The sequence below is a fragment of the Salvia hispanica genome, chromosome 3 (genome assembly GCF_023119035.1).
Source record: "Salvia hispanica cultivar TCC Black 2014 chromosome 3, UniMelb_Shisp_WGS_1.0, whole genome shotgun sequence".
Classification (NCBI taxonomy): Eukaryota; Viridiplantae; Streptophyta; class Magnoliopsida; order Lamiales; family Lamiaceae; genus Salvia; species Salvia hispanica.
This window is the reverse complement of record NC_062967.1, coordinates 48,540,720-48,568,402: the sequence shown is the minus strand read 5'-3', so window position 1 is coordinate 48,568,402 and position 27,683 is coordinate 48,540,720. Positions and strand designations below refer to the sequence as shown.

At 37.1% G+C, this 27,683-nt stretch overlaps 3 protein-coding genes and 1 pseudogene across 4 annotated transcripts; 2 read left to right on the top strand and 2 right to left on the bottom strand.

The window, feature by feature from the left end:
- Positions 1 to 3,149: 3,149 nt before the first annotated feature.
- Positions 3,150 to 6,998, top strand: LOC125211511. Of its 2 annotated transcripts, XR_007174529.1 has the most exons (4): positions 3,150 to 3,391; positions 5,688 to 5,803; positions 5,948 to 6,537; positions 6,851 to 6,998. XR_007174529.1 is itself a non-coding variant. In XM_048111336.1 (3 exons), exons 1-3 carry the CDS (start codon positions 3,266 to 3,268, stop codon positions 6,438 to 6,440), a joined length of 735 nt encoding a protein of 244 aa, XP_047967293.1. In that variant the 5' UTR covers positions 3,151 to 3,265; the 3' UTR covers positions 6,441 to 6,998. The 2 variants fall into 2 exon arrangements, 1 of the variants encoding a protein (XP_047967293.1); XM_048111336.1 differs by having other exon boundaries at positions 3,151 to 3,391; positions 5,948 to 6,998.
- Positions 6,999 to 10,902: 3,904 nt separating this feature from the next.
- On the bottom strand, positions 10,903 to 12,970 carry LOC125210737 (annotated as a pseudogene).
- Positions 12,971 to 17,284: 4,314 nt separating this feature from the next.
- LOC125210386 lies at positions 17,285 to 17,817 on the top strand. Its single transcript, XM_048109944.1, has 2 exons — positions 17,285 to 17,482; positions 17,539 to 17,817. The coding sequence occupies exons 1-2, from the start codon at positions 17,285 to 17,287 to the stop codon at positions 17,815 to 17,817; spliced, it is 477 nt and encodes a 158-aa protein (XP_047965901.1).
- Positions 17,818 to 22,722: 4,905 nt separating this feature from the next.
- On the bottom strand, positions 22,723 to 27,274 carry LOC125210385 (subtilisin-like protease). The gene is made up of 4 exons (XM_048109942.1): positions 26,396 to 27,274; positions 25,238 to 26,299; positions 23,397 to 23,639; positions 22,723 to 23,289 (listed from the first exon to the last, which is right to left on the bottom strand). The coding sequence occupies exons 1-4, from the start codon at positions 27,257 to 27,259 to the stop codon at positions 22,723 to 22,725; spliced, it is 2,736 nt and encodes a 911-aa protein (XP_047965899.1). The 5' UTR covers positions 27,260 to 27,274.
- Between the last annotated feature and the right edge of the window lie 409 nt (positions 27,275 to 27,683).

Sequence of the window (27,683 nt, the reverse complement as noted above, 5' to 3'; positions counted from 1 at the left end):
CCCGGTTGTCAAGCCAACCACCATCAGACTCATCATCTCTATTGCTATATCTTCTGGTTGGATTATATCTCATCTTGATGTCAATAATGCATTTCTTCACGGTGATCTTGAGGAAGAGATATATATGAGGCAGCCTGTTGGTTTTGAGCAAGGTAATCCTAATCTAGTCTGCAAGCTCAACAAGGCCTTGTACGGTCTCAAACAAGCTTCTAAGTGTTGGTTCTCAACTATCCAATCAGTTCTACATCAAACGATCCCAAGGAAGATGACCCCTTCCTTGGGCGGCACGGGGTTTTATGCAACTTTATTTTGTGTGTTGAGAGGAGAGAGTAAAGTAAGAGAGAGGGGATAAAGTAGAGATAAAGGTGTTTCCATTTTAAGTAATGGGTCATCTTGGTTGGGACAAACTAAAAAGGAAAGTGGGTCATCTTCAATGGGACGGAGGGAGTACTTCTTTATTCTTTAGGATTCATGGAAAAGAAACTATCTATCTTCTTATATATGTGGATGATATGCTAATTACTGGTTCTTCTTCAACTGCAATCAAGGAGGTTATTTCTCAGCTTAACAACCATTTCTCATTAAAGGATCTAGGGAAAGTGAAGCATTTTCTTGGGGTTGAGATTGCTTACACAGCACAAGGCATTCATCTTTGTCAAGCAGCCTACATCAAAGAGCTTCTAAAAGAGTGCAGATGCTAGATTGTAAGCCATATCCAACTCCAATGCTTACAAACCTCAAGCTGTCCAAAAATGATGGAGATCCTTTCATGAATGGTAAGCTCTATAGAAGTACTGTTGGAGCACTTCAATATGCTGCAATAACAAGACCAGAAATTAGTTTCTCTGTCAACAAAGTTAGCCAATTCATTGCTTCACCACTTGATGTGCATTGGAAGGCAGTGCAGCGGATATTAAGATACTTGGCAGGGACTATGGACTATGGTTTTCATTTTCAGAGATCAGACTCAACATTGATGGTCTTTTTTGATTCAGATTGGGCTGCAGACCTTGATGACAGAAAATCAGTGACATGGTATTGTGTATACTATGGAAAGAACTTGATTTCATGGTCTTCAAAGAAGCAAGCAATTGTTTCTACATCGAGCACGTAAGCTGAATATAGAAGTCTTGCTCAAACAGCTTGCGAAGTAACATGGATAGCTGGTCTACTCGATGAACTGGGAGTTGCTTATGCAAAAACTCTAGTTATTTGGGTGGATAATATGAGCACTATAGCTTTGGCAAGCAATCCGGTATTACATGCTAGAACAAAGCATATTGAGATCGATGTTCACTTTGTGAGAGATAAGGTGAAGGAAAAGAAAGTGGAGCTTCGATATGTTCCAACTATAGATCAAACAACGGACATTTTAACCAAGCCTTTGGGGTGTCAATTCTTCTCCCGACTGCGTAACAAGCTAAGCATTTGTTCCTTATCTGGGATTGAATCGAGGGGAAGTGTTAACATGGCTATCTTGGAGCCATGTAGTGTTCAAGCTGGAGCAAGAAATGTTAAGTTGAAAAGTCATGTACACAAGGATGTTAAGGATGCAAAAGTAGCTAAAGTTGATGACTTGGAAAAGTCACCTCAGCCTGCTCCACCATGAAAGGATATATTGATGTCTGGCAATTTTTCATTGGTTAAGAGCTCAAGGATCCACAACACGTGAGAAATCAAGAGATCCTCTCAAAATCAGTTATTTGAATTTGTTGTTTAGCTAATGTTACAGCTGGTCCTTTAGAGTTTCATGTTATGTTCTAGGTCCTTCTATGTCTAGTATATATAGTGATCTTCCTTGTAAGAATGTTGTAAGTTCAACATATCATATCAATGAAAAATATTGTTTTCTTGCTATAAACAGCACTGCTACTTACAGCCTTTCTGCATGTTTCAATTCTTGCTGCCATTCTTTCAATTGCATGATCGCGTTTATGTGTTAGTTTAATATGGTGGGTGAAGTGTGAGGATTAATTTTAAGTCTCCCACATCATGAAATTGGAGTCATTTCTAAATTGTGCAACTAATCATTATTACCTACTTCTTCCCTCGCATAAAAAATAGGTTAAATTTTCTTTTTTCGTCAGTCTCATGCAAATAGTCCGTATCCATTTATAGCATCTTTTTCTTCTTTGTTTTTATTTCATCATATATGGACCCCACTATTCACTATATTATTTTAACTATTTTTTCTCCTTTACTTTTATTTTATCACCATATAAGAGCCCATTATTCACTACAATATTTCAACTATTTATTCTTAACATATCTTAAAACCTGTGGAAAAAAAAAATGAGTCTCATATTCACATACATAGAGAGTATAATTTATAATCTAAACTATAATTAACACTTATGGGGAGTGATCAATTGCTAACTCATCATTTAATTGCTAACTACAACTAATTTAAGGCCACATGATTTTAAAAAACGTGTGATCTATAATTTGCCATGTGTAATTTTCGTTTTTATTAATTAAATCGAAAAAAATTAAAAAAAAATGCCAAATTAGGGTTTTGGATGAAAATGTCAATATAGTGTTTCAAAAATATCAACACAATGTTTTGAATTTACTATGGTCACTAAGAGAAATGTTAATGTAAGATATAAAAAAATTAGATAAAAAAATTATTATAATATTATATTGTAATTATTCAAATTTTACGTGCCAACGACGTGGTCGAACCGCTGCTCTCTATCACGTGTCAACTCACGATGAGCTCCATATGGGTTTAGGGTATCACCTTGAGGCATGATGGTCGCTTGCAGGGAACCGACAATCTCTTCGAATGTCGAATTAGCAACATTTGTTCATCCGTCCATAATAATGATGTGAATTATGATGCACTAGTACATTATATCAACAAGGACGTTCTGGTATCAAGTAAGACACACACCATTGACGATGATGATGGAGATGAATGTTGCTTTTTCTGATATCCACCTCGAAGACATCCGTATTTTAACTGAGGAGTAGTTTGAAATGAATATATTTTCTACTTTCATCTAATTTTCTTCATAAATCTAGAATATTAGTAAGACATAAAAGATGAAAAAACAATTTAATAAAATCTTGAAAATATTTTTGTTATATTAAATACCTAGCTTCCTTCCTTTTGTGTCAACGAACCGGTCAGTCGCTTTGTAATTGATTCATTCAGTCCAAAAATTGCAATTCTTTTATTCTTTCAATTGTTTCCTTTTCTCTCTCCCCTTCTCTTTCGTGTAGAAAATCACCAATTCGCAAGTACGACAAATTGGGTCCGATGGTAGACACGGGCTCCAACGGCAGCGGCGGCCGTGTCAAACCCGAAGATGTCATTTCGACCCTCAAAGACGACGGTGATTTTGATCGCCTTCGTCGAAAAATCATCCGTAAACTCAAGGACGATGTGAGTTTTCTGCCTCACTTGAGCCTTTCAATTGGCGAATTTTGTTAAGCTTTGTATGCTTTATTAAATTAGCTGCTGTATTTATTTTCCGGTGCATATGTGCTATCGTGAACTTAAATAGTTTTCTCGCCAAGAGTTGCAACCTTGAAATTGGTGCTTCCTCCTTAACAGATTTGGCCTAGTTTACTTTGTTGGATAAGGATGAATTGCTGGTGTTTTCCTACTGTGGTAAATTTAACCCATAATAAACAAATGAAATTTTAATTTTGTGTTTTTGTTAGTATTTACGTGTTCACTAAACTAAGTTAACTGTGTGCCAAACCGTCTGTTATTGGACTCTTGTTGAGGAATTTTCTTCCATAGATTGTGACTTAATCATTTATTTTGTGGGTAACTGCAAAATACAGTGTAGTTCAGTATAGGAGTTGCGATGGATAAAATGTTTGGTGGGGATGTCTAAGTTCATCATAGTTTGGTTGAAATTTGTTTTGTGGTTTATTTTTTTTATTTTGAGATAAGGTTTTTGATGTTTGGTGCAATGCAAAAGGTTTATGTTTTGGTTGGATCCTTTAGTTCTTGACAGTATTACACCTAATACCGCAACATTATAAAAGCATGGTAAGGATTAAGCAATGACATGTGTATTTAATGACCCAAATGCTAGGGATTTACAAGTAGCAGTAGCTTTACGTTCATCATTTCAGTCATTGCCATGAATGAAACAGAACAATTTCCACCCATTTTCTCCTGTTCCTGGTCTTGTGTGGTTCAGAAGGGAAAAAATGAACTTATACATATTTTCAAGGCGTATGGAAAACTTGATGAATGAACGCTGTTGTGAAACAGCTACTCCATTATATAGTGCTATAAAACAATCTAAAGATAGAGAGTTGAGATAAACAGGTTGCTAAATCAAGGATGGCATTGATATAAGAAACATCTAACTTTTGTTGGATGGCGTTAGTCCCTTTGCTACCTTGATGTATGAGATTCATTATACTCCACTCCTTTATACACTTTGAAATGCAAGACTAATTGTCTTGTCCTTCTTTCGAAGTTTGTAAAAATAGAGCTTGTGTTAAGTTAGAAAGTATACTTGCAGAGAAAACCTTCTAAAATTGGGTCTTTGCGGTTAATCTGACATATGTATTTTAGAGTACTTGACAAGTTGACATCTATGCTGGTAGGAGATTTCTGAACCAGGTTGTTACAGGCCAATAGTCATGGTAGCAGCATAAGACCACTTATTGGTATTTTATCAATATACAAAAATACCTCTGTGACTCACTCTATGGACAATATACACCTATTTTAAATTCAGCTAAAGAGTTAGATGAAGGACTGAAGGTTGCAAAGTGAATTTTTAAAATTGTTATCTTAAGTATCAAGAGCTTACTTAACTGTAATTTGTCCTACATTGTAGTATATATATTAAGTAGAGTTGGATAGTCAGTGTACCATGTCACCACTTTATGCAAGAAAAGACTAGAAGCTTTCAGTCGCAACTCTAGAATAGTATTTGTACTTTTTGTAGGTGGTCCAATAAGAGCACTCATCATAATCAAAACTATTTTTAATAAAGGATCCCCTAAATATTTGCAGATACTTGTTTCCCTTTTTTCTGAGATAGGAGTACTATATACTCCCTGAGTCCCATATAAATAGGCGAATTGGGGATGGCACTGTGTGACAACTGTGTGTATTAATTTTTGGTGAAAACTCATTTGAGTTAGTTTCATAATTATTGTATTGCCAATTTGCGATGGAAAGAGAACTCAAAATATAAATTAAAATATACATGAAGAGACTATTTGGCTAATTTCTGTCAGATTCAGTGTCATGACTTTGTTGAAATGGGGACATGTTGAAGTGTGGATAAGTATAAGACCATTTCATCATTCCGAACCATAACTCTATACATGTTATTTTTGCTAATAAAATATCATTGGAATTGGTTCCAGTATTATTGTACCATGATGGATATTGGATAGAGAAAACTAAAACATATAAAGGCAAATATACATTGGGAATGAATATTTTGGCCTAGTTCCTGTTAGATTCTATGCCATGACTTTGCTGCAACTGCAACATGAGTAGGTAGGATAAGTATATAGGAATTTTATTATACTGAACCATAACAATTTAAATTTTACTTTTTTTTGTGAAAAAAATCATTGGAGGAATATAATTTAGCACTAATACAGTAAATGAATGATAAAATTATCTTTTCCCTGCCTCCCACTATTATCTGTTCCTGTATTCTGATATATAACAGTAGTTCTGTAATTATCAACAGGAAGAATTGCGAAGCAATATTATATCAATGGTTAAACAATCAGCATCACTAAGTTGTCCAGGCGTGGAGTCTATGAAACCACGTCAGCTTTCTGATGCAATACACCAGGAAATTGGGTAAGATAACTCTTCAGATTTGCTGCTGACACAAATATAAATTATACTTGTGTCAAAAACTTGCATGATGAGTTTGATACTCTTGTCAGAGTTTCTACAAAATGCTCGGTTCTTGATGTTTCATTTGAATCCTCCATATTTCAGGGACAAGCTGATGAACCAAGTATCTGATTGTTTGTGGAATATAATTAAATCTGCTGATGGCGTGCAGTCTGAAATAAAAGAAACTGTGCAGTCGGTATATGATAAATTATCAAATCCTGGAGGCAAGGACAATGGCGAGTCCTCTTCTCGAAAGGATTCATCACCAGTCAATAAGCTAGAATCTCGTGATGCTACAGGCGCTTTTGCGGCTAGTGCTACACTTTCAGATGAAGACTTAAATGAACCAACAGGATTTGCTCTGAGGCGGAAGAAGAAGAATAAGAAGAACCAAATGAACAATGTTGATAGGCCAAATCGTCGTAAACGAAAAGCAATAAAAGCAAAAGTGGGGGACAGCTGGCAGTTGGATGATTTAGAAGAGCCTGACAATTTGGATTACGATGTTCCACCTGGATTTTCTTCTGTGCTCGAGCATAAACATTCAGGAGATGCTAGCGATGAAGATCCTGATGTGCCTCCTGGATTTGGATGAGTAAACATGCAGCTCTATATTTCAGCACTATTTTATGACGCTTTTTGACATGGGGAATGATTCAAATCTGTGATGCAGCATCCAGTTAGAGGCTAGGGTAAGTACTAATTTTGCATATATTTTTACAATGCCGACGAGGTTATGAAACTTAGGCTTCACCTAGAAACCAAACCACGGATTGGCTAATCTTCCCTCAATTCTTAGTCATTTATCTGCTGGACTAAGATCTTTCGAGCTGATCTCATGGCTTGAGTAAATCTTGTTTGAGAAAATTTCTTGATAGGTGTACTTGGGCACTGTTTAAAAGCAAATTCCCATGATATTGTGTTATATGATGGAAAGCACACGTGAGTTGCATGCCGAAAATGTAAATTTTGATCTGTTTTTATTCATCTCTAATTCGTTTGTAGGTATACCAAATACCATCATTATTGTCTAGGATTTCCTGCTTGAAAGCCCTCTTTGTATGTGTTACTTCCTAAGATGGAAGATATGATCCAAGGGGATTGTGCTTGTGTAGAAAATTTGAAAATTATAAATATCATCCTTCAGTTGTCAGCTGTGGCAGTTTTTTGTTTAAGTAGTATGCAAGAAATTCACGATTTGCAGTTCGCTAATTGGCTCGCAATATTTGTGTAACTCTTATCTTCATGTCCCATTTTGAATAATTATTCTCATTTAACTGTAATAACTGTAATATATTACTCCCTCCGTCCGCCAAAAATTGTCTACATTTGATTAGGCACATGTTTTAAGAAATATGAAGAAAAAGAGAATTGAAAATTTTAGTAGAATATGAGTCTTATTTTTATATACTATTATCAAATGTGAGTGTAATGAGTTAGTAGAAAGTATAGTCACTTATCAAAAATGGAGAAAAAAACAAAGTGGGTAATATTTTATGGATGGACTAAAATGGGAGTGGCACATAATTGAGTTTGATTCACCACCTTTGGAATTTTTTATCCCTGAATACAACTAACTATACACTCCCGTTTAACGGATTTTGGACTTTCTTGTTCTTCTTTTTCAATAGTTTATATAAGAGTATAATTCTTTTTTTCTCCTAAACATATGGCTGATTTATGATTTTGGTTTATAACATTCACTTTTTAAAAAGTAAGTCCAAAACATATGAAAATGCTCTCGAATAGGTTTTTTTTTACGGTTCCGTCGATTCTCAACGGTCAACCGTCAATTAGCGAAAATTTGATCTAATTAGCTTATTTTAATTACTGTATCCATTGATTTTTTTTTTTCGGATTTTACATATTTAAATCCTAGATGGAAATAGTGAAAATACTCTAATATTAAAAACAAAATCCAACACTCATTTCATTCAAAATTTCTCCCCTTCTTTTCTCCTGCTCCTTCTTCTTCTTCTTCTTCCTCCCCAAGGGCCAAGAACCCTAATTCTTTTTCTCCATCTCTGCAACAACCAATCACCTTCGAACATGGGCCGTTCAACGTGTAGCCAGAACTCCGTCGACGCCGACAGCGACCGCGACCGGGTTCAAAACTTCGGAGACCTTCGATTTAGCTACGCTTTTTGCTATTGTAAGAAGACGGCGGCACTCCGTATTGTCACCGGACAAGGCAAACCGTCGAGGGGGAAGCTTTACTTCATATGTGAGAGGAAGGAATGCAGTTTCTTCAAGTGGTGCGAGCCAAATCGTGATGTCGAAGCTCGAGAATGTTTTGAGCTTTGTTCTTTGTTTCGTTGTTGTTGTAACACTTTTGTTTATGTTTAAGTAATTTGATGTAGTGTTTGCAAAGTGAATCGGATTTGAATTTTGAAGTAGATAAGTAATTTGAATTTGTTGTTGTAACACTGTTGTTCGTATTTGAATTTTGAAGTGAATCGTTCATAATCTTCTTAGAAAAATCGCCAGAAAGCCCTAATTGGACAATCCTAAAATATAAGACAAAGTAATCCTTCATATAAATTATTTACTTCCATTTGGTCCTGAAACATTTACGCACATCAATTGTAGACTTACAGGTACAAAATTTTGTAGGTGATGTTGGTTTCATACGTTATGGGATTGCTTTTTTGTATGTGATTGTTTCTTTGTCGACTATGTCTATAAACTGACATCAAATTGAACTAATAAATGGACAACAAAATACAATACAAAGTGGTCCTTCATATTCATTTTTTACTTCTAATTGGTCCTAAACATTTACACTATCAAAAAGCCATTGGCACAAGGTACTACATCAATCCTACCACCAACAAAGCTAAAAAACAACCACAGTTACATCCAAAAAAAAATATTGTCATAAGGCAATGTATCAAACTTAACACCATCGACATCCAAAAACCATCAAAACCCAAAAACCATCAACACCAAATATTCATTGTATTTGTTACACAACATGACACGATTTTTCGACTTGCTTCCTCGTCGTCTTTAACTTCTTGAATCGGAGAACAATGGACTTCTGGAACCGGAGGAGAAGAACTAGGGTTTGAACCCACAACATCCGACGAAGCCGGGGCTCCTTATTCATCAGGCGGACGTCCTTCTGTCGTCTTCCTCTTTCTCGAGTATGCGTGTTTCACTTCACCGAGATCGTCACCGTAACGTAACTGCGAGTTGGGCGTATTCCAACTTATGAAAACTAACAATAATCGGTCGGAATTGGGCTTTTTTGGTCGAAATCAGAGCTAGGGTTCTTAGGAGAGGGGCGCGAGAGAAGATAGAAAATAGAGTGACGTTTCGTGTTTTTCAGACTTAGAAAATTTTGGAAGAACGGAGGGTTTTAATTTTGGAAGAATGAGGAGATTTGTCTTTTTATTTCAAATTCTAATATTGAATTATTTAGCAAAATAATTAACATAATATTAACCAACTAATAATCTCATATTAAGTCTAAGCGGGTCAAATTTTCGCTAAATGATTGTTGACCGTCAAGGATTAACGGTTCCGTAAAAAAAGGATGCAAACGATACCATTTTTCATTTGTTTTGGACTTACTTTTTGAAAAATAAATGTTCTGGACCAAAATTATATATCGGCCATATATTTAGAACCAAAATAGTACTATACTTTTTATATAATTATATCGATACAATTTTTAAATTAATTCTTTTTTTGTCTGTTTAAATAAATAGAAAACTCCTTATTAAAGTGTCATCATAAATTCATAATTATTAATCCTAAATCGCAATATCAACAAATTAATATTTAACAGTATGGAGACGTTTTTAATTTTTGCCAGAACTCGTATTAGGAATTTCGAAAAACCAATACCTTTTATAGTAAATTAGTTTTGGTAGACGAACCAATCTAGAAAAAGCCTATCTTTTGGAGATGGGAAGAGTATTATAGTGTTCTTTATGTTAACTTGTTCATACCTTTAATTTGCTTTATATTTTTTCAAGTTTAAGTGAATTAGACGGGGAATAATTATATACACATAATAATAAAAATGGGTCTTATTAGATTGAGATTTTTGGGTCTAATTGAGAATTAAGATGCATTTTCAGCCATTCATTCATAATTGTTGCGCAATGTCAACTACGAAGACATTATGTCAACTGGAGGGCATAATTGTCATTTTCACGTGATGTCAACTACAGAGGCGTTATGTCAACTACGATGTCGACAACAAACGTTATTTATGTCAACTATTAGGTCAACAACAACATTTTACAAATAATAAATGTCAACAATAAATATTTTCATGTCAACGATCTATATTATTAACATGTAATTGACATGGATTGTACACATATTTGACATTATATGAGTATAGTTGACAGTTGACATTATATCTGTGTAGTTGACATGGATTGTACACATAGTTAACATTATATGTGTATAGTTGACAGTTGACATTATATCTGTGTAGTTGACATGAATTGTATATGTAGTTGACATGGATTGTACACATAGTTGACATTATATGTATAGTTGATATGAATTGTATATGTAGTTGACAAAAAAAAAAAAAATTATTTTTTAAAAAAAAATTAAAAATTAAAAAAAGTATTTATTGAATAAAATGTAGCATGAAATTACCATTCTGCCATTTCATAATTAATTAATCTAAAAATATTTTTCATGTGACAAATTCTGAACCACTCATTTATATTAAATATAAATGAGTGATGGATAATACATATCAATTAGGCTAAAAAAATCTCAATCGATCACAACCCTAATAATAATTATATATGTGTACATACAAACTTTAGAAGAAATTAGTAAATTCGGGAGTATATTTAATAAATAATATTTTAATTATTTTTTCTATCTACCTCTTTCGTACTATTTTACTAAATTTGCATTAAAATTCGTGCCGAATCCAAATTTAATATTTAATAAAAGGAGGGAGTATTTATGAAAATGTAACTAAAATTAAAATTGAAGTATGCGTATCTTTCATAAGTAATGGACACTTTGAATAAGAACAAATTTTATTATTTTGCCAGTTTCAGGATGCTTGAATTTGAAGACTTAACGACGTTGATATGTAACTGCGATCGGAGAGGCGACCAAGTGATCGGCAGAAATCCAGCTAAGTAATCCTTGAGAAACAGTTTGGACGCTCGGAGTCGGAACAGATAAGCGGGTGAAGTTGACTGTATAACTCATTGTTTGTCCCACTTTTGAAAATATCAGTTGCGTTGGCTCCACGTTCACACTCACATTTTGTGGCGCAACGACCTCAACATGGTACACCGAATTCGATTCACCAACATTTGTAACCGTCCTTGTATACGTCACCGACTTAGCCGATGATCCAAGATTGATTGAAAACGATGGATAGTTCAGTTCTGCATCTTCAATAGACTTCACATCCGAGCAACTCACCCTCTGCTGAATGGTGGTGAAGACTTCCTGGTCGGTGTAACTCAAGCCACACAAGTAAGGAATATAGCTCTTTGGTTGAAGGTCGTAAACCAAACCAGGATTATTGGCTTTGGTAGGATTCACATGGCCACTACCTATTGAGTAAGGGTCAGCAGCGAGGTAGTTTTGATCTTCAATTGGTTTGCCACCGAGGTTGACACGGTCCGCGGTAGTCATGATGGCGGACTTAACTGCAGCTGGCGACCAGTCCGGGTGCGAGCTTTTCAGCAGCGCTGCCACGCCGCTGAGATGAGGGCACGACATGGAGGTGCCCGAGATGATGTTGAATTGGCCTTCATTGTTTCCGTTCCAAGCTGCCAGAATGTTGGTTCCTGGTCCAATGATGTCGGGTTTGAGGACTCCACGGCCTTGTTCGCTCGGGCCTCGTGACGAAAATGATGCTACGAATGGGGCGTGGGGGTCGCCTATCTGAGTTCCTTGGAACACGATTTTGGCGGTTGGAGTGGAAGTGTTTCTTAGGTAGGCTTTGATTTTGACGGCGTCTGTGACGGTGAGCTGCGACATGGGAAGAGTTTGATCGGATCCTAAGTTTAAAGTGTAGCCTGCAGGTCTTTTGTTCATCAAAATCATGGCAACGCCACCGGCGTTTTTCACGGTTTCGGCAGCTGTGGCGACTGGTGGGCCCTTTTCACACATGACAATCTTTCCAGCAACCTGTTGGCAAATGAAAAAAAAGTAAAAAATAAATATCAGTATAAAAAGAGAACTGAAACTGAAAGTGTATAACTTAGATTTGTTATTAGAATGGAACACTGCGGATTTCTATCGCAACCTGTGCTTTATCCAACGTGCCCGGTTGGCATTCGGAAGAAGTACTACTTCTGGCGCCAGGAAAAACCAATGCGAAATCAGCTGAGGAGAAGTTACGCGGCTGGAACACCGATTCCCCGCTCAATTTCTGGCCGTCTCCAAGCACTACCGTGGCCGCCAATTTCCTATCGACGGTGCTAGCGCCGACAGTGAGGATCCACGGCGCAGCGTTGGAGACGGTACCAGAGGTAGGTCCACTGTTCCCAGCGGAGCAGCTGACAAAGATCCCCTGCTCCACAGCCCGGAATGCGCCTACCGCTACGCTGTCGGTGAAAAAAGGGGTCGATGGACGACCCAGCGATATTGAGATTATGTCCACGCCGTCTCCAATAGCGGCGTCCATTCCGGCAAGCACGGAGCTCTCGGAGCAGTAGCTGCCGCAGACTTTGTATATGGCCACATGAGCCAGCGGCGCGATTCCAGACGCCGTGCCGTTTGCGCTGCCAAAAACACTGGCACCTCTCACGAAATTCCCACCGGCCGTGCTGGAAGTGTGCGTGCCGTGTCCTATCTCATCGACCGGGCTTGTGCTTTCGTTGAGGAAGCTTCTCGCTCCGATGAGCTTGTTGTTACAGGCCGAGGAGTTGAAGTCACACCGCCCTTCCATTTGGCGGGAGGGGGCGGGACCCCCTCGTCGCTGAATGAGGGATGGCCCGGTGTGATCCCGGAGTCCAGGATGCCGATTATGACGCCCTTTCCGTAATTGGAAGATTTCCAGAAACCAGCATTCTGGTTCAGTCCCAAGAAGTTGGGAGTGTGGGTTGTGTGGAGCTCGTAAACATTTTCGCGCCATGCCGACACGAAGCCCTCTGTATTTTCCATGGCTTTCACTTCAGCTGCTGATAGTCTTGCTGAGAAACCAGAGAAAACGTGGTTGTAGCGATGGAGAAGACGTGACTGGAGCTCGACATTGGCTGCCAAAAATGAATATTCATTAATATTGTTGATTCGTGGGTCGATTTGGACGATGTACGTCTCTAGAGTTTCTTCTGCTTTTACAAAATTGAATATGCAGATCACAAGTAGAAAACAGGGGAATCTCATACTTGTAAATTGCTTGCAACTATTATTTCAGTGGAAGAAGAGATGAAACATATATAGTCTATAGAAGCTGATGATGAGCATTTATTTATACAGTAAGATTCACACTTTTTTGTATTAAATGAATTCTTGAGTAAATGTCGTACTCCCTTCGTTCCACCGTAATGGAGGCAAAACTTTTCAGCACGGAGATTAAGAAAAATTGTGTTAGGTGAGTTAAGTAAAGAGAGAATAAAGTAAAAAATGAAAAAGGTAGAGAAATGAAGATAGAAAAAAGTAAGAGAAAGTAAAGTAGGTGTGGAAAAATATATTGACTCTTACTAAAAAGGAAAATGACTCTATTACTATGAAACAAATGGAAATGAAAAAACGCTCCTATTACTATGGAACGGAGAAAGTATGATCTTTTTACATTGTATTAAATGAATAAAAGGAGGTTTGACTCTTGAATATAAATGAATACTATTTGCACTTTTAAGTATGTAGTTTCATCAATAAATATTGCCACCGTCATTTTGTGTTGAGGAAAGTACAGATGGAAAAGCATAATACAGAGACTCCGTCTGTACTCTAATAATTATTTAATTAATATATCCAACAATTTCTTTTATTTCTAATTAAATATTTAATTTTCTTTTTTTTTTCTTTTAATACCTACGTCACACTCTTTCTCTTTTCAATTAATTAAATTAAACAACAATTCCTAAAATACCATATCGACTAAAAAATGTGTTATATTTTACTAATTTTGCATTAAAATTTGTGTCGTTTCAAAATTTTTTAATTTTTTAAGATGGATGGAGTGTGTTTTCAATGTACTAATTTTTTCCACTAGTGTAGATTATATGAATTTATAGTAATCTAATGTTGACTTGTGTATATGATTAAGATGAATACTATTTGCAATTTCATGATTTATAGTCCCATCAATGCAATGAATCTTACTAATATTATTAATTACTAATATGATTAATTATGATAGACCATATTGTGAATGTCACGAGTTTTAATGTGGAATTGGTAAAGTAACATAGAAGAGAAAAAAAGTAAGAGAGAAGTAGTATTAGTGGAATGTGATGTCCATATTATTAGTAGTGTTTAATTGTGTTAGGTAGCAAATGTGGGGTCATTTTTCAAAATTGGTCTATTTTTCGTGGACAACCAAAAATGTCAAATAAGGTCTATTTTTCATGGACGAAGGGAGTATTACATAAACCTCATCATCATCATCATCATCATCATCATCATCATCATCATCATCATCACATATACTTCCTCCATTCCAACTAAATTGAGTCAAAAATTTTTGGACACGAAAATTTAAAAATTATGTTGAAAAGTAGGATTGAGGATAAAGTATGAAAGACAAGGAGAGAGTAAAATAGGTGATGAAATAAAGTAAGACTGAATAGATAATTTGTTTTTTATCCAAAAAAAAAATGACTCAACTTAGTTTAAACATTCCAAAAAATAACACTATAACTCAACTTAATTAAAACAGAGGAATACTGCAAACAACGAATTAGGGACATTATATATGACTGAATGCTTATAAAATCATTTAAATCTTAAACATTTGGCTTTGCTCATCTCTAATTTCTATATCTGTCTACACTCAAAAACTTTAAAATCTTAATCATTTAGAGGACTATTTATATTTATATTATTTTTATCTTGTTATATAGTGTTAAAATAAAGATTTATGAATAAAATCAAATTAATAATTTCATTAAACAACTAAAACAAAAATACATAATTCTACGTATCATCCATATGATTGAAGCATGCCCAAATTTCTTGAATTAGATTTTATGAGAGTCAGTCATATTGCTCTTTATTACATCTTGCGTGAGAGAAATAAAGATGGAGAAGCGGATTATGAACATTGTGTAGGAAGTGTATTTAAGGTAAAAAAAGATTAAAAGTCACTTAAAACTATAAAAAAATTCTATAATCATCGTTGAATTAAAAAAAAGGCCATTTGAATTGTTATTATTATATTACAAAGCATTTTATTTTAAAATCAATTTTATATTAAAATATAAAAAAGATAACGGATGAGTCACAATGGGCTCGCCATTGAGAGCACGCATGTTCACGGATGGAGAGTGTGCTTTTGGAAGAAGATGCTAAGCATGTCGATGCGCATGTCTTTACTGGCACATACACAATCCATCATTTTTAAGTCTTGGGAATGATATATAGAATGAATGATAAAATCATTATATATTTTCTCCGTCCAACTCTAAGTGGAACATTTTTTATTTAACACGAGATTTTAAGTTGTTTTGTTTTGTATGTTAGGTGCAAAGAGAATAAAATAACAGAGAAAAAAAGTAAAGAGAATAATGATTCTATTTTAGAAAACGTGTCATTTAGCGAAACATCTTAAAAAAAATGTGTCCCTTAGGATAAAATTGGTAAAGTAAGAGTGTCCACAATGGACAAGCCGTGGTGGCTGCTGCGTGGCGCGGCGCAACCGCAACGGCTATAGCAAGGCGGAGGGGAGCCGCGGCGGTCGGGGCGGAGCCGTGTGGCGTGCTGCGGACGAGACGGCAGTTCCGCGACGGTCATTTTCCCTATTTTTATTTCTTTGATTTTTATCTATAAATACCTATTTCCAATTTATTTTTTTCACTCCATTCCAATCTCTAATTAATTTTTTCTAATTAATTTTGTTATAGGCCCGTTAAAATATTTTAACAATTGATAAAAATGTGATTTGTGGCTGTGAAGTGACTGTTATTGGATTGGACATGTTTTTGAGGCTGTGCTGATTGAGCGGAAGTGTTTTTCTGGCTGTGGCTTGGTGTGGTTGTTCCGCCTCTATTGTGGACACTCTAAGAATGAAATAGAATAAAAAGTATGTTAGTGGAAAATAAGTCGCAGCTCATAGAAAAATAACTTTTTTTTGAAAATAGAGTGTTAATTTCTATTTTTTAAGAAATGACTCAAAAAGGAAAGAGTTTCTATTTTTAGGAAATGGAGAGAGTAGGAGGGACAATATTTACATCAATATGAATATTAAAACTGATATTTTCAAAAGTGGGACAGAAACTGACGTATAAAGTGAGCTTCACCCGCTTATCTATTCCGGGCGTGGAAACTATTTCTCAAAGTTTTCTTAGTTGGATTTCTGCCGATCACTTGATCTCCTCTCCGATTATAGTTACATATCAACATCATTAACCACTTCTTCAACTTCAAGCATCCTCAAACTGACACTATAATAAAATTTGTAGTTATTGAAATAGTTACGAAAGATATAAATACTCTAATTTTAATTTTAAAAACATTTTCATAAATATGTATTTGTGTGTTAAATATATTCTCAAATTTACTAGTAACTTTTTCAGTAATTTCTTCTAATTTTAAATTATCTGTACACATATATGATTATTATTATGTGTAGAATGTGTTTTGATTCAACAAAAGGTTTTCAAAGCCATTGAAAGGGTTCTTCCTGAAAATATGTCTGCTGAGAAAAAGGCTGAAATGAAGGAATTAGCTACGTCTTCAATTATCCTCAACCTTTCTGACTCTGTAATTAGAAAGGTTGGGGCTATTGAATCTGTCAGTGAGATGTGGACTAAGCTGGATACTCTCTATACTGAAACTTCTATGTCCTCCGGGACGTATCTTCTGGAAAAGCTTTTTAAATTTAAATTGGATCTTTCAAAGGACATAGATGATAATATTGATACTTTTTAAAAATTGGTCCAGGACATTAAAAGGTCTGGAGATAAAACCATTGATGAGTATACCAGCATAGCCCTCATGAATGCTATCCCTGATACTTATGGTGATGTTAAGACAACTATAAAGTATGGAAGGGATAGTGTCCCTCTAGACATAATAATCAATTCTTTAAAGTCAAAAGAATTAGAGCTTAAAGAAAACTTTGAATGTGAATGTGAGAGGGATATCTAAATCTAGAGGAGATGACAGTAATTCCTCTGGGAATGGTAAGAAGTCAAACAGAGGCAGGTCTAGGTCAAGAGTAAAGACCCTAAGTTTAAAAGAAAATGCTTTAATTGTGGTGAAGTGGGTCATTACAAGACAGAATGTACTAGACCCAAGAAAGATAAAAATCCAAATGGTAATAACCAGATGGAGTCTGTTGCAAATTTGGCCAGGGATGATGGTGCAGATGGTGTTTGTTTTATGAACCATGATGTTTTTTCTGTAAACTCTACCTCTGAGTGTTTCTTTACCAAAAATGACTGGCTAATTGATTCAGGAGGCACTTTTCACATATGTCCTTTCAAAGATGCTTTTACTTCTCTCAAACCTGTGGAAAATGCTTTTGTATCTATAATGACAAGAAGTGTAAAATTCTTGACATTGGTACTGTGCTTTTAAAGTTTGAGAATGGATACTTGCTGCCCTTGAAAAATGTGAGATATGTGCCTGATCTGAATTATAATTTGCTGTCTTGCTCTTGTCTTGAATATGAGGGTTTTGAGTGTAAGTGGGGGCAGGGTATTTTGAAGATCTGTAAGGGTGTGCTATGCCTGTTTAAAGCTGTGAAAAAGTGTAATCTGTATGTGTGTACTGCTAAGCCTCTAACTAGTTATGATCACAATGTAAATCTGGTTAAAATGGATAAGGCTTTACTGTGGCATAATAGACTTGGCACATGAGTCAGAAGGGGTTAAAACTTTTGAAAAATTCTGATATTTTGAGTGAGTTGGATTTCAAAAATGAGCTCTCCTTTTGTGAAACTTGTGTGATGGGAAAACAACATAGGGTGTCTTTTCCCACCCCTGTGACTGAAAATGTTAGTCAAACTGTCTTAGAGTACTTGCATATGGATGTTTGGGGCCCTGCCTCTGTAACTACTCACTCTGGATCTGTGTATTTCCTATCCATTGTGGATGATTTTTCAAGAAAAGTTTGGTGTTTTCTTTTAAAACATAAGTCTGATGTTTTTCAAACCTTTTCAAATTGGAGAGTTTTAATTGAAAATCAAACTGGAAAGTGTATCAAGACCATTAGGACAGATAATGGCCTTGAGTTTTGCAATGCTCAAATGGATTATTTGTGTCAAAAATCTGGGATTAGGAGACATAAAACTACTCCTTACACCCCTCAGCAAAATGGAGTCGCTGAGAGGATGAATAGGACTTTACTTGAAAAGGCCAGGTGTCTCCTGTCCAAGAGTGGTTTGTCAAAAAGGTTTTGGGGTGAAGCCCTGTACACTGCATGTTATTTGATAAACACTATGTAGATTTAGGCAGACCAGGAGCAAGTTCTAGAAACAAATACATGAATGCAGATAAATCACACAAGAAAGAAATTTACAGCTCAAGTCTCACAAAGTATAAGCATGATTCAAGGCAAACAAGCAATTCATTAATTGTGCACATTTTCACTAAACCTTCAAATCAATGCATCAAGTCAACTCAACCAACACATAAAAGAAACTTTTTATCATAGGCAACTCAGTCTGATGTCCCTAAACATGAATATTTCTAAGTTTTCTATGTTATGCTCATGACAAGATTCACCTCGGGTTTACTAAAATAAAAATAAAAAACTAACAAAAACAACTAAACTCACGGTCCACCATTTCATCCCCCCAAACTTATTCAAAACTACGTTAAGAATAAGTTTGAAACGTCGGTAGGGACGTGAGTAAACTAAAAATAAAAAAAATAAGAAAAAAAAATGATACCAATGTTGGGTTGCCTCCCAACAAGCGCTTGGTTAACGTCTTTAGCTTGACGTTCTTTGAAACTCATAAGTAGCCCCCATTCTCGGGACTTCCTTGGGGATGCTTTTGTACCTACAATTTCGCAATGTGAGTATAGAATGAAGAAAATTGTAGTACAATGCATAATATGTGGCAATTCCCCAAAATTTAATCATATCACGGCATAAAATATGCAAATCAAATTATCTACCTTAACATGATCATTTTTCATCCTCCGCAATATTCTCTATCCCCCAATTAATTGCAAAAATTTTCAATAATAGACCAAGATCACGCAGAACAATTAAGATCTAAAAATATACACAATTCATGCAAGATAAAATAGCCTCGCAATGCTATGAATATGAACTGTGTCCATCAACAATCAAGCCAAAGTGATATTCAATTTTCACCCACATACTCAAGCACACCGAACAATAATTAATTCCAATCAATCCAAAGCATACAAATTCATCATTCTCCTTCAAACTCCAATCCAAACTACCAATACATATCAACAACAAAGTCATTCAATGAAAGAATTCAAGTTCAAAACTCAGAAATTACAAGAAGAACATACCTTGTGTTGGATGACGGTTGAGCACAAGAACAATTGGTAGAATCCAAAGAATTTGATTAAGTGATGTGAACTTGTAGTGTGGATGTGTGCATTATGTGGAGAAAATAAAATATAAGGGGGAAGTGGGGTTTTTTTAAAATTTTTTTTTATGAAAAGAAATGAAAATAAAAAGTAAAAAGGAAAACAGAAAAGAAAAAAATTCGAACGAGAAAAAAAAAGTTAAAAGAAAAGATTTTTTTTTTTAGTTTTTTTTTTATAAAAAAAAAATCAGCTCTACGGAGAAACATTAGCTCTACGGAGGAGAAACATTAGCTCTACAAAGGAGAAAACTAATAAAAACCAGGGAGCAATCAAATGTTTATATCTCACCCACGCCCCACGGAACATATCAAATGTTGTAGCGGATAATTGCATCTTCCATACGAGCGTAGAGTAATCCATTGTTGCGCTTCGTGCTCCTTGCAAAACAAATAATAAAAAAAAGAAAAAATCAAAACAAAACTATACAAAATATTACACTCCAAAGTAGTATTATCAACTGTTCTACAATATCAGCTTAAAGCAATAATATTCCCCGGTAACGGCGCCAAAAACTTGATGCACTATTTATTAGCACTAAAAATACCTGCAAGCATACAAGGTAGATCTAGTATAGCTAAAGGTCAGTACCGGGATATCGAACACAAGGAATAAGATTGCAACTGACTACCATATACTAAGCATCATATATTATCTAGAGGCACTAAGGTTTTGGGTTGATTTATTAAACTAGACAGAAATAAATAAACAAATAAAAAGAAGCATAAAAACATATGATACAAATCAGGCTAATGACGTAGAATTTTAGGATCCAAAACACAATCGACCTCCTTGAATTACGGTCTCTAGAGTTATTAAGTCGGTCACTTAACTAGATTAAACCCCCTCCCGAGGTGAGAAATCCGTAGATTAGGTGTAATAATTGAAGTCCCCTTCTAATTCTTAGACCTAACTCCTAAAAGATCGTTAAGACCAACGACCTCACGTGAAACCTCAACTCTCCCGAGTTCTATTGAATTAAAGTGTGAATTATCTCTTTTCCAAGTCAACTATTTCGTCTCCCGAGTACTCTAATCAACTCTAACATGTATTCAAGAGGTAGCTAATCAATTGAATATAGAAGGCACAAGGATAAATCATATAACTGCAAGAGCTAACAAGGAAAATCAATTTAATATCCTAACCAAAAAATTCCACAAAAGTTGTTCTACTCATAGACAAGTAAAAACTACAAATAAAGTACGAGACATGAAAGAAATAGATAAAACCCAAGGTTGAATCTTCAATCTTCAGTCTTCTCTTGCCTGGATCTGCAGAGCTCCGCTCCAATGGAAGATGGATGATTATATGTGTGGATTGTGGGATGGAAGAAGGTAGAGAGGGAGAAGGATTGGAGGCTCTGAGATGAAGATTAAAATTAGGTTTAGAGGTATTTATAGGCTGGAAAAAGTTAATTTTCGTGGCCTTCAAGATATGGGAGAGATTTGGCTTCACAATATAATAATTTATTTTCTTCCGTGAATTTCCGCCTAAATTCCCGTCAGCTTTGACTGCACTGCGCAATGTTCGTAGAATAGCCATAACTTTCTCCACAGAACTCCGATTGAGACGTGCGAGACATCCACGCGAAGATCTTTCAAAGAAAAAGAGAATGGTATGAACTAAGCACTGATTGGACTTCAAAATCACTGGTAGAATGGGCTCGAACAGAGGCTGCTGCACCTTGGCCTTTTTGCACTTTTTTTTTCTATCATTTATCAACAAACACATCAAAAATACCAAATGTATAACATATGCAATTTAAGAACATAATTTGCATGATTGACATTTAAAACGAGTCAAATCTCGTCCTTAAAAACATGCAAAATCCGTGTTTGTCACCTGGTATCCCTAATTGGATTTCTTCTTGGTATCTGAGAGACTCTCAGGTGTTGTTTGCTAATCATTATTGTTCTGAGGTGATTGATGCTCAATAGCTCCACCTTCTTCTACATTTTCCATGATCACAGTGTCTTCATCAATATCTGATATGTTGGAGCTCTCACCCACTCAAAAATTCTGCAAATCAGGATTGTCATTTTCATAAAAACTTGATTCTTCTTGAATGTCATTTCCTCTTCATTGAATACTACATCTCTGCTCACAATAATATTTTGACCATCTTTCTTCAGACTCCACAGCCTGTAGCCCTTCACACCATCCTGGTACCCTAGCATCACACATTTCTTAGCCCTGGGTCCCAGCTTGGTCTGTTTCACATGTGCATATGTAGCACAACCAAATAACTTCAAAACTGAACAATCTCTCAAACTCCCATACCATCTTTGATCTGGGATGTCATTAGAAATTGCAGAAGAAAGACCCTTGTTGATCAGAGATGCAGCAGTAGATACAACCTCAACCCAGAATTTCAAAGGTAATCCAGAAGAAAACAACATGCACCTCACCCTCTCTAGCAAATTACTATTCATTTGCTCTACCACCCTATTTTGTTGGGGATTCCTAGGTGCTATCTTATGCCTTCTAATTCCCTTTAATTTGCAAAAATCCTTAAATTCAGTAGATAAAAACTCTATACCAATATCAGTTCTAAGATATTTCAACAAAGACCCCCTCTCATTCTCATGTGTAGTATGTCAATCTCTAAATTTTGCACATGCTTGGAATTTTCTACTATAGTCATCAATGATGGAGATGAAATACTTACCTCCACCTATGGATTCTGTTTGAGCAGACCCCCATTAATCATTGTGAGCATACACAAAAGGTGCACTTGAGCTGTGTTTTCCAGTTGTAAATGGGAGCTTCTTTGCCTTTCCCAAAATTCATGGCTCACACTTACTGAGACTCTCTGATACAACTATTTTGATTACGCCATGCTTGGCCAGCTCTCTGATTCCCTTTTCTCCAACATGGCCCAACCAAGCGTGCCAAGAATCCAGACTCTCTGACTGAATGATGTTAGCTGCTCTAGTCAAAGTTACCTGCCATCAGATAATACAAATTGTTTCTTCTCTTGGCCCCCATAATGATTCTAGAATCCTTTGTGACTCTCAACATCCCATTTGCTGACTCAAACTTGTATCCCTTTGACTTCAGTATTCAAGAGATATGAGATTTCTCTTGATCTTGGATATAATCTGACTTCTGTCAAGATTTTGATGCCTTCATCCTTCATCATTAGTTTAATTTCACCAATTCCCTTGATTTCATAGATCTGATCATTCCCTAGCATTACTGACCCCTGAGAGCTTCCCAAATTCTGAAACCAAGACTTATGAGAGCAAATGTGGTAGGTCCATAATCTATGACTCCGCAATGGTAACTCCAACATGTATGTTCAAGGCTTCTTGAGCCTCTACTTCCAAAGCCAAATCTGTTATCTCTACACTTGGCCTTTTCTTGCTCTTGTTTCTTTTCCAAGCAAAACAAGCTTTCTTCAAATGGCCTGGTTTTTTTACAGTAGTGACAGCTTTTAGTTTCTTTGCCCCCCTCTTTCTCTTTCTCATGCTTCTTCTGAAACTTCTTCTTGGCCCCCTTCTTCTCATTGTTCTTGAGGTATAGGCTCTCAGCAACTGGATCAGCTTGCTTTGGTGTAGATCTCTGTGGATCTTTCAATTTCAGAGCTGAATGGACCTCCTCATAGATGATCTTGGATTCCCTTCCAAGAAGCAATGCATCTTTGAAGTTCTCATAGCTCTTAGGTGGGGAATTTAGCAACATCAGTGCCGTATCCTCATCATTAATCTCCTCATCAAAGTTCTCAAGATCATCAATGCACTTTCCAAAATCTTCAAGTTGCTATGCAATGCTCTTTGTGTCTAAAATCTTGAAGGTCAGGAACTTCTGCTTCAAGTGCCATTGGCACGAGATTTTTTCATGTACAATGACTCCAACTTGGACCGAACTCCTGCTGCTGTTTCCTCCTTCGAGACCTCCCTCAGCACCCTATCTGTTAGATTCAAGATTAAGGTGTTGTAGGCCTTATACTGCATCTCTTGCAGCCTCCCCTTCTCATTCTCATCAGCCTCGGGCTTCTTTTCATCACTGCCACTGCCACTCAGAATATCCCATAGCTCTTGTTGCATCAAGATTGCCTTCATCAGTGAATTTCTCCACCTCGAATTTGGCTGTGGACATTTCTCGAATAGCTGGTGTGCACCAAGATAGGCTTAGAAACAGACCCTCTGAACTTTGATCCGCCCAGAAATCAACCAAGAAAACCTCAACTCGTTTCCCACAGACGGCGCCACTTGTTGGGTTGCACCGCCGATCAATCACACACAATTGAAAGCAAGAAAATAAAGCACACAAGGAAATAACGTGGTTCGGCAAAGTTTCCTACATCCACGGAGAAGATGACCGGAGTTTATTGATTTAGCTCACAAACAAGTCTCACACTCTATGATACTGAAACGCCTATGGCTAATCACAAGTGAGGCTTATACTATCAAATTGTGCGTGTGTAATGTGTGTGTTCTACCCACTACAAAACTGAGCTATCAAACTAATACCCCCTCCGTCCCACAAAAGATGTCACACTTTTGGGACGGCACGGGATTTTAGGAGATTTTATTTTGTGTGTTAAATGGAGAGAGAAAATATTATTTTAATATTCATGCGAGAGAGAATTTTTTCCAAAAATAGAAATATGACATCTTTTATGAGACAAACTAAAAAGGAAAGTGTGATATCTTTTGTGGGACGGAGGGAGTATATGAAGTGAGAATACAAGAATGAAAACTAACTAACTCCGTTAGCTGGAATCAGTTGTAACCGCTACCTTCCAACGGCTAGTACAAACTGACAGATTGAGCTCATTCTTGATTTCCTCTTCAACCCCAACGGCTCCTTTCTTTAGTTCAAAACTCGGCTAAGTTTCGGGGTCATAACCTTCTCACTATCCATCGTTTTCAATCAATCTTGGATCATCGGCTAAGTCGGTGACGTATCCAAGGACGGTTAAAAATGTTGGTAAATCGAATTCGGCGTACCATGTCGAGATCGTTGCGCTACCAAAGTTGAGTGTGAGCGTGGAGCCAACTCAACTAATATTCTCTAAAGTGAGATAGACACTGAGGTATAAAGTGAGCTTCACCCGCTTATCTATTCTGGGTGTGGAAACTGTTTCTCAAGGTTTGCTTAGTTGGATTTCTGCCGATCACTTGATCTCTTTTCCGATCGCAGTTATATATCAACATCATTAACCACTTCTATAACTTCAAGCATCCTGAAACTGGCACTATAATAAAATTTGTAGTTATTGATATAATTATGAAAGGATATGAATACTCTAATTTTAATTTTAAATACATTTTTATAAATATGTATTTGTGTGTAAAATATATTCCCAAATTTACTAGTAACTTTTTCAGTAATTTCTTCTAATTTTAAATTGTATGTACACGTATATAATTATTATTATGTGTAGAATGAAATTATTTCCTCTCTGAAATAATTCACTAAAACTTGAAAAAAATATGATAGTACAAATTAAAAGTCCATGTAACGCACAACTGGACCACTAGCTAGCTAGTTAAGAAAAATGAACACAATAATATTCTTTTTTCCCCCTAAAAGTAGTCTCTTTTTAAAATTTTGTTTCAACCAAAAAACAGTCTTGTGTATTACCACCCCAAATCTATACCAAAGAAAGGAAATGATTTTTTATTCAAATCAAGTTTGAAATTTGAATCACCAGTTTTGAACAACAGTCGAGGCAAGGCCTTCAAATTATGCACTCCTCTACAGTGCATTTTTCCATATACGTAACAGCAATCGGAGATGCAACCAAGTAATCGGCAGAAATCCAGCTAAGCAATCCTTGAGAAACAGTATGCACGGCTGGAATAGATAAGCGGGTGAAGCTCACATTATAACTCAGTTCCTGTCCCACTTTAGAGAATATCAGTTGCCTTGGCTCTACACTCACACTCACGTTTCGTGGCTCAACGATATCAACATGGTATGACGAATTCGCTTCCCCAACATTTGTAACCGTCCTTGTATATGTCACCGACTTATCCGACGATCCAAGATTGATTGAAAACGATGGATAGTTCAGTTCTGCATCTTTAATAGACTTCACATTCGAGCAATTCACCCTCCGATGAATGGTTATGAAGATTTCCCGTTCGGTGTAATTCAAGCCACACAAGTAGGGAATATAGCTCTCTGGTCGAAGGTCGTAAACCAGACCAGGATTACTGGCTTTGGTAGGATTCACATGGCCACTACCTATTGAGTAAGGGTCAGCAGCAAGGTGGTTTTGAACTTCAATCGGTTTGCCACCGAGGTTGACACGGTCAGCGGTGGTCATGATGGCCGACTTCACTGCAGCTGGCGACCAGTTCGGGTGCGCGCTCTTCAGCAGCGCTGCCACGCCGCTGAGATGAGGGCACGACATGGAGGTGCCCGAGTCTATGTTGAATTGACCTCCGATCCAAGCTGCGAGAATGTTGCTTCCCGGCCCGATGATGTCTGGTTTGAGGATTCCATGGCTTTGTCTGTTCGGGCCTCGTGACGAAAATGACGCTACGTATGGGGCGTGAGGATCGCCTATTTGAGTTCCTTGGAACACGATTTTGGCGGTTGGAGTGGAAGTGTTATTTAGGTAGGTTTTGATTTTGACGGCGTCTGTGAAGGTGAGCTGCGACATGGGAAGAGTTTGATTGGATTCTAAGTTTATACTGTAGCCTGCGTATGCATCGTTCATCAAAATCATGGCAACGCCACCGGCGTTTTTCACGGTTTCGGCAGCAGCTGGGGCGATAGGTGTGTCCTTTTCACACATGACAATCTTTCCAGCAACCTTTTGGCAAAGGAAAAATAAAAATAAAATAAATATCAGTGTATAATGAGAACTTAATTGGTTTTAGAATGGAACATTGCGGATTTCTATCACAACCTCGGCTTTATCCAACGTGCCCGGATTGCATTCGGAAGAATTAGTATTTGTGGCGCCAGGAAAAACCAATGCCAAATCAGCTGAGGAGAAGTTATGCGGCTGGAACACCGCTTCCCCGCTCAATTTCTGGCCGTCTCCGAGCACTACTGTTGCCGCCAATCTTCTATCAATGGTGCTAGCGCCGACAGTGAGGATCCACGGCGCAACGTTGTTGACGGAACCTGAGGCAGGTCCAAGGTTCCCAGCGGAGCAGCTGACGAAGATTCCCTTCTCCACCGCCCGGAACGCGCCTATCGCTATGCTGTCGCGGTAATAAGGGGCCAATGGACTACTCAGCGATATTGAGAGTATGTCCACGCCGTCTCCAATGGCAGCGTCTATTCCGGCCAGAAAGGCGCTCTCGAGGCAGCCCTCGACTCCGCAGACTTTGTACATAGCCACATGAGCCAGCGGCGCGACTCCAGACGCCGTGCCGTTTGCGCTGCCAAAAACACTGGCGCCTCTCACGAAATTCCCGCCCGCCGTGCTGGAAGTGTGCGTGCCATGTCCTTTCTCATCGACTGGGCTCGGGCTTTCGGTGAGGAAGCTTCTCGCTCCAATGAGCTTGTTGTTACAGGCCGAGGAGTTGAAGTCACACCGCCCCTTCCATTTGGCGGGAGGGGGCGGAACCCCCTCGTCGCTGAATGAGGGATGGCCCGGTGTGATCCCGGAATCTAGGATGCCGATTATGACGCCCTTTCCGTAATTGGATGATTTCCAGAAACCTGTATTCTGGTTCAGTCCCAAGAAATTGGGAGTTTGGGTTGTGTCGAGCTCGTAAACATTTTCGCGGTGCACTGACACGAAGCCCTCTGTATTTTCCATGGCTCTCACTTCAGCTGCTGATAGTCTTGCTGAGAAACCAGAGAAAACGTGGTTGTAGCGATGGAGAAGACGTGGCTGGAGCTCTTCATTGGCTGCTAAAAATGAATATTCATTAATAATGTTGATTTGTGGGTCGATTTGGACGATGTACGTCTCTAGAGTTTCTTCTGATTTTACAAAATTGAATATCCAGATGCAGATCACAAGTAGAAAACAGGGGAATCTCATACTTGTAAATTGCTTGCAACTATTATTTCAGTGGAAGAAGAGATGACGCATATATAGAAGCTGATGATGAGCATTTATTTATACAGCACGACGCATACTTTTTTGTATTAAATGAATTCTTGAGTAAATATGGTACGATACAGATGGAAAAGAATAATACAGATACTCCTTCCGTTCTATAATAATTATTCAATTA

What these genes read in the sequence shown, in the direction of transcription:
- LOC125210385 (XM_048109942.1), bottom strand. Translation starts at nt 27,259, where the DNA reads ATGGAAAATACAGAGGGCTTCGTGTCAGTGCACCGCGAAAATGTTTAC. An exon ending in CGTATATGGAAAAATGCACT is followed by an intron (nt 23,640 to 25,237) that starts GTAGAGGAGTGC and finishes GGTGCACACCAG; the next exon opens with CTATTCGAGAAATGTCCACA. An exon ending in AGGAGGAAACAGCAGCAGGA is followed by an intron (nt 23,290 to 23,396) that starts GTTCGGTCCAAG and finishes AGCATTGCATAG; the next exon opens with CAACTTGAAGATTTTGGAAA.
- LOC125210386 (XM_048109944.1), top strand. Translation starts at nt 17,285, where the DNA reads ATGGAGTCTGTTGCAAATTTGGCCAGGGATGATGGTGCAGATGGTGTT. An exon ending in AACCTGTGGAAAATGCTTTT is followed by an intron (nt 17,483 to 17,538) that starts GTATCTATAATG and finishes GTGCTTTTAAAG; the next exon opens with TTTGAGAATGGATACTTGCT.
- LOC125211511 (XM_048111336.1), top strand. Translation starts at nt 3,266, where the DNA reads ATGGTAGACACGGGCTCCAACGGCAGCGGCGGCCGTGTCAAACCCGAA. An exon ending in TCCGTAAACTCAAGGACGAT is followed by an intron (nt 3,392 to 5,687) that starts GTGAGTTTTCTG and finishes AATTATCAACAG; the next exon opens with GAAGAATTGCGAAGCAATAT. An exon ending in GCAATACACCAGGAAATTGG is followed by an intron (nt 5,804 to 5,947) that starts GTAAGATAACTC and finishes TCCATATTTCAG; the next exon opens with GGACAAGCTGATGAACCAAG.